The sequence below is a fragment of the Oryctolagus cuniculus genome, chromosome 3 (assembly GCF_051225735.1).
Source record: "Oryctolagus cuniculus isolate XC-2025 breed Fujian yellow rabbit chromosome 3, ASM5122573v1, whole genome shotgun sequence".
Taxonomy (NCBI): domain Eukaryota; kingdom Metazoa; phylum Chordata; class Mammalia; order Lagomorpha; family Leporidae; genus Oryctolagus; species Oryctolagus cuniculus.
In genome coordinates this window covers 30,031,840-30,043,891 of record NC_142869.1, presented here as the reverse complement: position 1 = coordinate 30,043,891, position 12,052 = coordinate 30,031,840, and the positions used below count along the sequence as shown (strand labels likewise).

General features: G+C 40.4%; 1 protein-coding gene across 14 annotated transcripts in view; it reads left to right on the top strand.

Moving 5' to 3' along the window:
- Positions 1-12,052, top strand: part of UNC80 (unc-80 subunit of NALCN channel complex) — a 243,325-nt gene that overhangs the window by 105,920 nt on the left and 125,353 nt on the right. For all 14 annotated transcript variants that reach the window (XM_002712440.6, XM_089329902.1, XM_002712438.6 and 11 more), the window contains exon 23: positions 4,963-5,175. In XM_002712440.6, coding sequence (XP_002712486.3) covers positions 4,963-5,175 — 213 coding nt within the window. The remainder of the gene's footprint in view (positions 1-4,962; positions 5,176-12,052) is intronic.

Here is a 12,052-nt window from a genome sequence, read left to right as displayed (position 1 = left end):
CTCTAGCAAAGAAGGTTCCAATACACACTAAACCCCACAATAACTGCTTTTTCCCATTGGCTGCAAGTAAACAGGTATTATGTGCCAGTAAGAACTTTATATTTTACTGTGGGACAATAAAAAATTATGTAACTCCCTAGGGGCCAACATAAAATATTTAGCCTTTAAAAGCAGTTAGTTCTTGCCCAGGATTGTATGAGTTTTCAGGAGCAGTCAATTTTTCTTCTCACATAATAAATTTAGATATAGTCCCTCAGGGAAAGGAATGTATTGCAATTATAACCTTCAATTAACCATCGTATCTTGGTAACAATATTTGCTAGGTCCCCAGGCAGAATAACATGCAGCTGTTTGAACTAGTATCCCAATTCTCTGCTTCACTTTCACAAAGGAAACATTCAATATATGTAACAGTCATAAAATTCAGGAAAAAAAAATGGCAAATTAAATCAGCAAAGTAGGCAGGTAAGTGAAGTTTTCTAATTGTAGAATGTTAGGGAAATCTATACGACACAATGACATTCTCATGATTTCTTATAATTTTAACTAGACAACACTGCAGCCATAGCAGAAATATCTTATTTAATAATGGATCATAAAAAATCGCTGAGACCTGGCTATTTTTGACCTTCAAATTTACAAATTCCACATGATTGAATCTAGTATGTTATGTTACCTTCACAATTAAGACTGATTATTGCTTATCTGTAAATTATGTATTTATGCATAATGAAGTAGAAATCATTCTGTGCATTACAAGGAAAAAAGAGAAACTGGGTGGACATGTACAATTCAAATTAAAAAGAAATTTAAATATGTGTACTTTTCATTCAAAACCACCCTCCAAATTCTTCTTGCTATGCCAATGGTGACAAATTTTGCTTGGATGTTGATTTGTAACTGTGTGTCTGAAACTCTGTTATTATCTTCAGCCATGCAACCTTTTTCTGATTCATTTTCCTCCATTTGCACTGTTTTGCTCTGCGATGTGAATCCATCCCTATCCATTTTGTCATGCTTCCATCGTTCACTACTTCAGATTGCACTGAGCCATAAGAGGTAAGCTTCACTGAAGGAAAATTGACTTGACTTTATGACCAAGAAGAATCCCATGCCTTTCCCTAAAATCAATACTTTTTAAGTTACACTTTGAAAGGAACTTAAAAAGAAAATAATTCTTCACAGCCCCAGTTAACCTTGAATACTCTTGTACATATACTGAGTTCAGCACTTGTTGACTCTCTTCTACTAGGATGCACTTTAATGCCCTTACGTTTTTAACTCAGTGTCTCCCTCTGTTTTCTCTGCAGTGATGTGCATGGTACAATTTCCCAGAAATTGCTATTATTCACTGGCACCTTGATTACAGAATTCTGAATCCTGCCTTCATCTACCAGACACATGAGTTTAAAATAACAAGGCAGTGTTTGGATTGTTTGGAAGATTCTTCTATACAATCTGCTATTCAAACAGTGGCATTTCTAAATGCTACTGGACTTGGCTATTTATATGGATCAAATTAATCAAATAACAACCAACCCTTTCTTCATTATGTACTGTGTAGTGTATAGGTATTTTCATGTTGATCTCAATTCAGTTTCCAAACTTATATGATAATTTCCCAGGACCAATGATTGACAAAATGTTAGTTTTATCATGAGATGTTTTTGAGAACAGAGAACTGAGGTCACTTTTCATTCAGAAATGCCTTGAGCTTCCTCAGCAACTTCACATACCACAATTTGGATTGTTCATTCATCTACTGCTAATCCTCTTAATTGCCATCTAATAGAGGTGATAGCTTGATCTTCTATCACATATTTATGATCTAGGTTAGGTTTAACTCTTATTAAAGCTAAAGGATCTAGGACATACCGCAGAATGCTATTTCAGTAGAGTTATTTCTGTCTTCCTGTCATTAAGCATTGAATTCACATTGCTGTATATTGAGAATGTGTCACAATGTGACAGGCTGAGAATAAATTTACATCATTCGCCTTGCCCTCCAGACTGGCATTCTTTTTAGAGACAGATGTTCCAGCCTCTCACAGACACAGATTAGCATATCTGCGATGTTTAGTTAATACAAGAAAGATCATTTAGTCTGTGTGGTATGGTATGGAACTATTGATGCAGGGAGTCACCCCACTCTGCAGTCTAAAATTTTCCTATCTCTGAGACCCCTTTTTCAGTCTTGAGACAAGTTGATGACAGATTCTCATCATTAGGTACACCTTGTATTAATAAATTCTCAGCATTTGTGTTCATTTTGTTTTCTACATTTTCACAGAGATTAACATTTCATTGTGTAGAGATACATAATATGCTTTGTAAAATTAAATCTCTATGTAAATGCATTTCTTACTGGAATCCTTGATAGCTTTATTTAAGATGTAAACTATGACAAAGTACTTCATGGGCTGATTTACTTGAATTCATCAGTGTGTTTGAGATACTGTAATACTAAAAAGTAAGTAACTAACTGCTTAAAAGGGGATGCAGCTGAGGGAGACTTCTGGATCATGAAAATGAGAGTTTAGAAAAGGGGTTTTAGGGCTCTCTTAGTCATGGAAGCAGTGTATGGAAAGATATGAGACATAATATATGGGAAACTGCAGCTAGATTGATATAACTCTATCATAGCATACTTGAGACAGGAGGAGAAAGGTAGATGAGCCAACTCACTAGGTTTTTGTACCTTTTTTCTTTTAATTATTTGTTTATGTAAAGGGAATAGATCTATGTTTATCATATGTTTTCTCTGATTTGTGGTAGCTAATATATAGAGTACAAAAAATATAATATATATGAGTGAAATTAACATCTTAGGATATGATTATTGATATAGCCCTTGTCTATACTCCTGAGGAATAATGGTCTTCCCACTTACTACTTGTTGAATTCTTTATTTAATGAAGGATTAAGCTTGAGATTATAAAGTAAATTGAAAGTAATTCATCCCCAAAATTAAAAGAAAAACAAGAAAGGAAGGTGGGTGGGTTGGAGAGAGAGAGGGTAGGAGATATCATTATGTTCTTAAAATTATGTATGAAATACATGAAAATTTTCTATCTTTATTTATTACATTGTTGAGGTAGATTGGCCTTTGCAGTTAAAACTGATTCTTGCTTATCTGTAAATTATGTACTTATAACATAATGAAGTAGCATTTTAAATGGGCAAATAATGTGAACGTATAATTGTGCTTTAGAAAATAATATCACATGGGACTAATGTCCCATTTTTAAATAATTAATTTCTACCTGCATTCTAGACAGCATATTTTCTTAAGGTTTATATGAGTATACAGTAAGACATTGTAGATGCCAAAGAGGAACTAGCATAGGACTGAGCATCAGAGACCTGAGGTTGAATCTTGTGTGAACCCCTTCTCAGCTATATCAGAGTGGGAAAATTATATTTTATTTTTAAAATCCCACAGTGAAAATATTATTTCTAGATCACATGTTTGTTATGTATTATAATTCATGAAAATTAACTGTCACTTAATTTTCTTTCTTTTTTCTTTTTTTTTTTTTTTTTTTGACAGGCAGAGTGGACAGTGTGAGAGAGAGACAGAGAGAAAGGTCTTCCTTTGCCGTTGGTTCACCCTCCAATGGCCGCTGCGGCCAGCGCGCTGCAGCCAGCGCGCTGCAGCCAGCGCACTGCGCTAATCCAAAGGCAGGAGCCAGGTGCTTCTCCTGGTCTCCCATGGGGTGCAGGGCCCAAGTACTCGGGCCATCCTCCACTGTACTCCCTGACCACAGCAGAGAGCTGGCCTGGAAGAGGGGCAACCGGGACAGAATCCGGCGCCCCGACTGGGACTAGAACCCGGTGTGCTGGCGCTGCAAGGGGGAGGATTAGCCTAGTGAGCCGCGGTGCCGGCTCACTTAATTTTCCATATATGCATATATTAACCCCTATTTTAACATTATGTATCAATGCATTGTTAAGGATTTTATTGCTGGAAATGAAGAAAACTGTTCAATTTGAAAATCTCTTATTACTGAGTAATCCATGTTTGTTAAATAACTCTAAGATTGTGACCAATTTTGTAGCATCTATTTTTAAAAACTGGCACATATCAAAACACATTAATAGTTGATGTATATTTTACTTATGATCCATTAGCCTTCTATAGGAAATTTTACAATCTTTTTTTCCCTGAACATTTTCCCTAGATTTAAAAAAATTCAATAGAATATCTTATCCCCATCAGTTTAGGAATATCAATTCAGTTTATGGATAACAATTATCCTTTTTCCCTTCCCTTGAAAAGATTATTGCCATATTTTATGAAAAAATGTGCTGTTTCTCACTTATCAACTAAAAAAGTCCTTCTTTGTCAAACGTTTTCAATTGAAACCATGCCTATTTAAGCAGAATTTCGTGTGTAATTTATGACAAAGTTGAAAGGGGAAAAAATGAGCAACTCAACCAAATATAATATAAGCACTTCATTTTCTTGCTATTCAAAATGTACAAGTAGTAAATAGCACCTCCTTTGAACATATGAATGGTTAGTATCAAATCACTGTTGACACCATTGGCTAAAATACAACTAGTCCTAGAAATGGAATGTTTGTATCAGATTTTAAAAAAAGCTTCAAGTTTAAAACCTTATTGAGCGTGCTTCCACTCTCACAGTCAAATCCCACGTGCCCTGAAACATAAGAAGATACAGGTATGTGATTTTATTTGAGATTCCTGAGGAAGAAAACAGCAAAGAAATGTGCTTAAATTTATTGATTCTTCAACATCCAAATTTCCCTTTGTGTTTCATTTTCCAGATGTCCCTCTACTGTCCTGGCTATGCTGAAGCTACCCTGGGAAATATGTCCGAACTAAATCAAAACGTGGAGACTAAAATAAACTAACGATACACAGTAACTCCCTTTAAGGCCAGTTTGAAGTTATTGTTTATTAATCCCACATTATTCTTTGCTTAACAACCCTATTTAGGAAGCCCCCGTGGTGGCCAGAGCAGCCTTGTTCCTGGAATGTGCCCGTTTTGTTCATCGTTGCAACCGTGGCAACTGGCCAGAGTGGATGAAAGGGCATCATGTGAACATCACCAAGAAAGGCCTATCCCGGGGAAGGTCTCCCATTGTGGGCAACAAGCGCAACCAGAAGCTTCAGTGGAACGCTGCCAAGCTCTTCTACCAATGGGGAGACGTGAGCCTTCAATTCTCTGCTATAGAATGAGAATACTTGAGTGAAGAAGTTTTTAAGTTTTTTGATTAATATTGTTTGTTGTGTACCAGGCACAGAAAAAAATACTTTGCAGGGAGGGTAGTGTAAAAACAGCTCATTTAATCTTCTCAATAAATCTATAAGGTTAGACATTGTTATGTTTATTTTACAATTAAGAAAACTGAAGTTTGACAGATCATGCAACTTGCCACAGTTTCCATATCCAGTAAATAAAGGAATCAATATTCTGTCTCCCAGGTTGAATTCCAAAGCCTTGCCTTTAATAACCGTAGTCATCATGAGTCATCTTTATTATAAGTGTTATATATGTAAGTCCTTATTTGATATTCTATTCTAATTTTTTTCCAAGACCTGATTTTTTTTCCCATTTCTTAATAGAATTTTCTATTTTGTTGATGTATATTGTACTAGTTGCCTGAAGTCTTGGAAATTACGCATACACTCACACACATTTATGAATAAGAAAGTAAATTTAAAATGAATGGATGGAGCTGGCACGTGGCTTACTTGGCTAATCCTCTGCCTGTGGCGCCAGCATCCCATATGGGCGCTGGGTTCTAGTCCAGTTGCTCCTCTTCAAGTCCAGCTCTCTGCTGTGGCCTGGGAAGGCAGTGGAGGATGGCCCAGGTGCTTGGGCGCCTGCACCCACATGGGAGACCAGGAAGAAGCACCTGGCTCCTGACTTCGGATCGGCACAGTGCCAGCTGTAGTGGCCATTTCGGGGTGAACCAACGGAAGGAAGACCTTTCTCTCTCTCTCTCTCTCTCTCACTATATAACTCTGCCTGTCAAAAAAAAAATGAATAGATGAATCTTCTTTAGGAATTCTTGTAAAATCACTCCTTAAAATGATTGCAACTTCTTTACCAATAGTGGCAGAGGGGAATATGAGGAATAAAAAGAAATACAAGAGAACTGAGTTTTTTTTCTTCTAATTTTTGACACCATGAATCCCAAACACACATAAAGAGCATTCCATATATTCTTCTTTCCTAAAGGTTCCTAGAAAATATTTTTATAATTTCCCTTAATAATTCAACTGACTGTATCTACTAAGGATATTCTCCTCCAGGATACTCTTCCTCACACAACATGTTCTTCTTCAATTTGACCCACATCTCTTTGGCACAATGCTAAAGTAGTCCAAAAGATATGAATTGCATCCAGCATGTGTGCAGTCTGTCTATAAGAGCACAGAATTATTTCCCTATTAATTGTCACCCCCTGAGCTTTCTTTCTTAAGGACGTCTTACGTTAAAGAGAAAGGTGTGTTCATACATATGGACTAGAACACCTTATTAATGCCAACACCGAGGATCGGTGTTTAGGACTGTCATTTGCAGGTGAGCATTGCAGGTAGTATTTGTGAGAACAAGATGTGTCTCCCTTGTGATATCCATTTCCATAAATCAGTGACGCAATTTAGTTTGCGATTCCCCTGTACTTATCCTACATTTAATTGTGTTTGGGTTTAATAGCATTAGTCACAGAATTTATACAAGTCAATCAATGTATGTGAAATGGGTATCACGAGGTACATAGACAGATCAGCCATCATAGAAGCTGAAGGAATGAAAATCCACCATCAAAAATATGTTATCTTTTTGTCGTGTCTTAAGTTTGAAAGATTCATCATACTAGAAACCAAACTAGTGAACCTACATTCCATTTTTTTTAACTGAAGCTGTGTCCTGAAGCACATTGCATCCATTCCTTGCATCTCCATTTACTCAGTTGTAGAATAACCAGCTAAAGAGATTTTTACTGATACTACTGGAAAGATGACTTCATTTTGCTATAAGAAGATTAAAATTAGCATAGTATAGAAGAACATTAGATAAGTTCAAATGGTTTGAAAACAAATGACAGCTATTAAATCCATGGAAGGCCTTTGGCAGTACATGAACACCTTGGCATCAGATTTTCATGTTAATTATTTATTACACTTGATTAGGAAGGTTTGTAACCAATTGTTATGTTTTTGCCACCAATATTTGAAAGACAAGATATGCACATGATCCATCTGAAACTGTATTCCCTCCAAAACTAAATTCTTAATTAGCATTTGATAGACTTTTAAAGATTAATATTATATAAATCCTGAATTAAAATTATGACTACATCAAATGCTCTATCTGATCTAGAGGACTATTCTGATCTTCTGCATCCCTAAAACATGATTTAGCCCTTCTTGTTTCTGGTCACCAGTGTTCCAGTCTGCCCCAAGATGTTCAAAATATAGTGTTAATTAATGCTGCCATATCTTATTGTTACTTTATAGGGACGTGTCGCTCCCCCATTCGCGGAGGAACGACACTAGACCCTGCGCTGTTCTTTTTGCCTGGCCCTTCCCGGGTTAGCTGCCGTTCCCTCACTCACGGAGGAACGACACAATCCCGGGTTAGCTGCCGCCCCCCCCCCCACCTCCGTGGAGGGGCGGCACCCCTGCCGCTTTCCCTGCTTCTGCAGAGGAGCGGCACACCGCCGGCTGGCTCTCTCCGGGGCTGCTCAGATGTTCCTCAGGTGTTCCTGGTGCATGCTGTCTCTCTCCTCCTTTATAGTCCTCTTCTACCAATCCATGCTCTGCTGTCCACACGCCAAGCATGCTGCTCTCCTCCAATCAGGAGCAGGATCAGCTCCTGCCACTTGTTAGACAAATTGGTGAGGCAGCTGCGTAGAAGTTGTTTACTCCTCCCCAGCGCCATATTGTGGGAGAGCAGATTCATAGAATTAGTCCTAGTTCCAGTAATTTAGTCTAGTCTCAGTTGCTCCCCACAGTTCCCCCTTTCTTTTTATTTTTTGGCTTTGATACGCACCTGTCTTCAGTGCCCCGCGGCGCACACTCTGCTCTGCTCTGCTCGAGTTGCCCACAGGTGCTTACAGCCCTACCAATCAGGCAAACCGAATCCGGGTCCTCTCTTCGCCATGTTGTGGGGAGGTTTTTAGGCGCTGATGCGTGCCTGTGTTCGGTACCCTGCGGCGCATGCTCTGCTCTGCTCGAGCTGCCCACAGGTGCTTACCGCCTTACTAATCAGACAGACCGAATCCGAGCCCTCTCATTGCTGTGTTGTGGGGAGACTTATTGGTGTTGATAACATGCCTGTCTTCGGTGACCTGCGGTGCATACACTGCTAGCCACCCGCAGGTGCTTATCGCCTTACTAATCAGACAGACCGAATCCGACCCCTCTCATTGCCGTATTGTGGGGAGACTTATTGGTGTTGATACATACCTATCTTCGGTGACCTGCGGTGCATACTCTGCTAGCTGCCCACAGGTGCTTATCGCCTTACTAATCAGGCAGACAGAATCTGAGCCTTCTCATTGCCGTATTGTGGGGAGGCCTTTTTTATTTTTCTCTATCTCTGGGCATTCCTATTTCTTTTACTTCTATCTCCCAGCATTCTTATTCCTCTCATTTTACTTTTATCTCTGGGCATTCTTATATCTCTTATTTTACTTCTATACTTCTATTTCTCTTATCCCCACAGGTTCCTGGCACCCACCCCGAGGCGGCTTCCTGGCTCTGCGCTGCTTCAGCCCACCCTTCTCTTATCTGCACGGCTTCCCGGTTTCGCGCGTGCTCTGTGGTCTCCACGCCTTTCGCGCCCGCCCCACGGCCTCCGCGCTAGCCCCGCACTTCCTATCTGCTCCAAATGCTCTCTCTGCGCTCGGCGGCTTCTGCGAATCACAGCCTAGCTCACGTTTCCACTATCAGTTTAGTTTTCAGTCTAAGTTCCCCGGGCTAACCTGACGAATTCCAACTTAGCTTACGTCTCCGCTTCTGGTTCGGCTTCCCGTCTCTTGCTCCCCGGGCTAATCTGACGAATGCCAACCTAGCTTATGTCTCTGCTTCCGGTTTAGTTTTTCACCTTTTGCTCCCCGGGCTAACTTGACGAATCCCAACCTAGCTTACGTCTCCGCTTTGGCCTACCCCCGCGGCTTCATTTTCCCTAGCTTATATTTTTCTCTCCCCAGTACTTTTCCTAGCTTTCTTCCAGCAATATTTCTCTCATTTCTCCTAGCTTCTCCCGGCAGTCCGTATCTGAGTCTAAGTTTCTTCTAGCTTTCACTTTCGCTTTCAATCTTAGATTTCTCCTAGCTTCTCCCCATAGTCCGTATCCGAGTCTATGCCTAGGCTTTCACTAGCTTCTTCCGGAACTTTTTCTGTCCAGCTTTTCCCTAGGCTCTCCCTAGTCTCTCTCCAGTATTTTCCCGCTTCTTCCCTCCTAGGTTTCATATCTGAGTCACGGCACCATTATGTCACTCCCCGATTCACGGAGGAACAACACTGGACCCTGCGCTGTTCTTTTTGCCTGGCCCTTCCCAGGTTAGCTGCCATTCCCTCACTCATGGAGGAACGACGCAATCCCGGGTTAGCTGCCACCCCCCCACCCCACCCCCCCACCGCCTCCGTGGAGGGGCGGCACCCCTGCCGCTTTCCCTGCTTCTGCAGAGGAGCGGCACACCGCTGGCCGGCTCTCTCGGGGGTTGCTCAGATGTTCCTCAGGTGTTCCTGGTGCATGCTGTCTCTCTCCTCCTTTATAGTCCTCTTCTACCAATCCATGCTCTGCTGTCCACACGCCGAGCACGCTGCTCTCCTCCAGTCAGGAGCAGGATCAGCTCCTGCCACTTGTTAGACAAATTGGTGAGGCAGCTGCGTAGAAGTTGTTTACTCCTCCCCAGCGCCATATTGTGGGAGAGCAGATTCATAGAATTAGTCCTAGTTCCAGTAATTTAGTCTAGTCTCAGTTGCTCCCCACAGGGACGGGATATTTTATTTTCTCTCTTTGAAAGCTCTTCTTCACCCATGCATAGAACTCCAATAAAAATCTGTTCTTCACTGAGATAAAAATTTTCCCTTATATTTGCTTCACCAGTAGCTGTGCTATCAGAAATCTTAGAATCATACATCAAATGAACAAAACACCAGGTTGAGAGAAGAAATATAGCTAGGGGAAATTGGGGGGAGGGGGCACAGTGTAATGAACGGGAGGATTCTGCCCTTAAGCAAATTCTTCCAAGGAGACACTTAAATGACTTCTAAAGCATGTATTTACATGAGATTGAAAGACTATAATAAGATGTTAGAGGCAGAAATGCAAAGATAAGACCATGGAAAAGGTAGGGCACATGGTTAAAGGCTCACGCTTCATTATTTTCTGGTTCTGTGATCTTCCTCCAACAAATTGAATATGCACAGCTCCCCCCAACCCCATCCCCAACAAGGCTTGTAGATCTGAATGATAGAACCTGGTCACTCTGTGATCAGAAAATAAGTAATCAAGTTGCCACCCTGACTTGCCTGATAACTAAGCATATTAACTGAACTCAGTTTCTCCCTTTTACTTTTAATGTTTTTGTTTTTGAAATAGTAATATTTTATATTTACCTAGTTTTTGCATACTATTTTATGACCTTGAAAATTAAAAGTGACTGTTTTTTTAAGATTTATTATTTGAAAGTTAGAGTTAACAGGGGGAGAGAGGAAGAAACAGAGATCTTCCATCCACTGGCTTACTCCCCACATGGCTGCAACAGCAGGGGCTGAGCCAGACAGAAGCCAGGAGCCAGGAGCTACTTTCAGGTCTCCCAAATGGGTGCAGGGGCCCACACATTTGGGCCATCCTCTGCTGCTTTTCCCAGGCCATTAGCAGGAAGCTGGATCTGAAGTGGAACACTGGGATCCGAACTGGCACCCCTATGTGATGCCAGCATTCCAGGAGATGGCTTTACCAGCTACACCACATCACCAGCAGAGTGACTCTTAAATGAGATAAATTTGTTTATCTTAAAGTAAATTAACAGCTTAGATCTTAGATCTCCACATGGCAGAGAGTAGCTAAAGGGTTGTTCTCTCTCTCCTAATCCCTTTTATTTTCTATTGAAAACCACATTTAAAACATCCATCCCTCTGCTGGTAAAATGCCCTTCTATTTTTCCCCAAAAGTCAGATAGTTTGAAGGTACCCTCTTACAGAGAAATTGAAAACATAAAGTGTTTTCTTCCATTCTCCAGTTCTTTTAAAGGGTGGGGTGTTTTGATCCCTATAATTCTTTCTTTGTGAACAATAGGCAACTATAAAAACAATCACTACTGTTACTTCATCTGAAGAGGTTTGTCTAAACATATCCATCTTTCCTTATTAATAACTCTGAACAACACATCAGAATGCTTCTGGAGATTTCCTGCAGGAATTTGTAAATTACAAATGTATTTGCATCATATGCATGATTTATTACTCTGGGGAAGGTGTTCACAGACCTTCATGTGACTCAGGGGAAGAAAAGACCGCTTGTCCTATAATACCAGTCCCATGTGTAGTCCTCAATGGAGTAAAAATAATTAATTGCACAATTAATTTGAAGATTTGACAAAGGGCCTCTCAAGGCCATCCATCATTCAGTTTTCCTAGCGAAATTCTTGTTTTGCTTTGTTTTATTTTTTGTAAAGCTGGCCAAATTCTTCAATGCAGAGAGATGTTTTTGACCCTGTTTTATTACCTACCTCGTTTGATTGGGCTTCATTGAGCTTCCTCTATGAAATAATAGAAACAACTCGTAATCCCATGGATTTCTCACAAGAAGGGAAAAACCATTAAGTGCTGAGCATTGGCTCAGGTTTACAAGGAGGTTTTGGCCCAGGGTCTTCTCAAGCAGCTGCCTTTAGGACAGATGTGCTTTGATGACTTGCAGCATTGGACACCGCTGCCTGCTCCAGTCTTTCTCTGCCGTTCTGTCTTCCATTTCCTTCCCCCGTCGTCTGCCTCCTACCTCCCCATAAATGTAGATATTCTCCAAGATCTCTTATTTCTTCCTGTATAATTTCCTCCAGGGTTA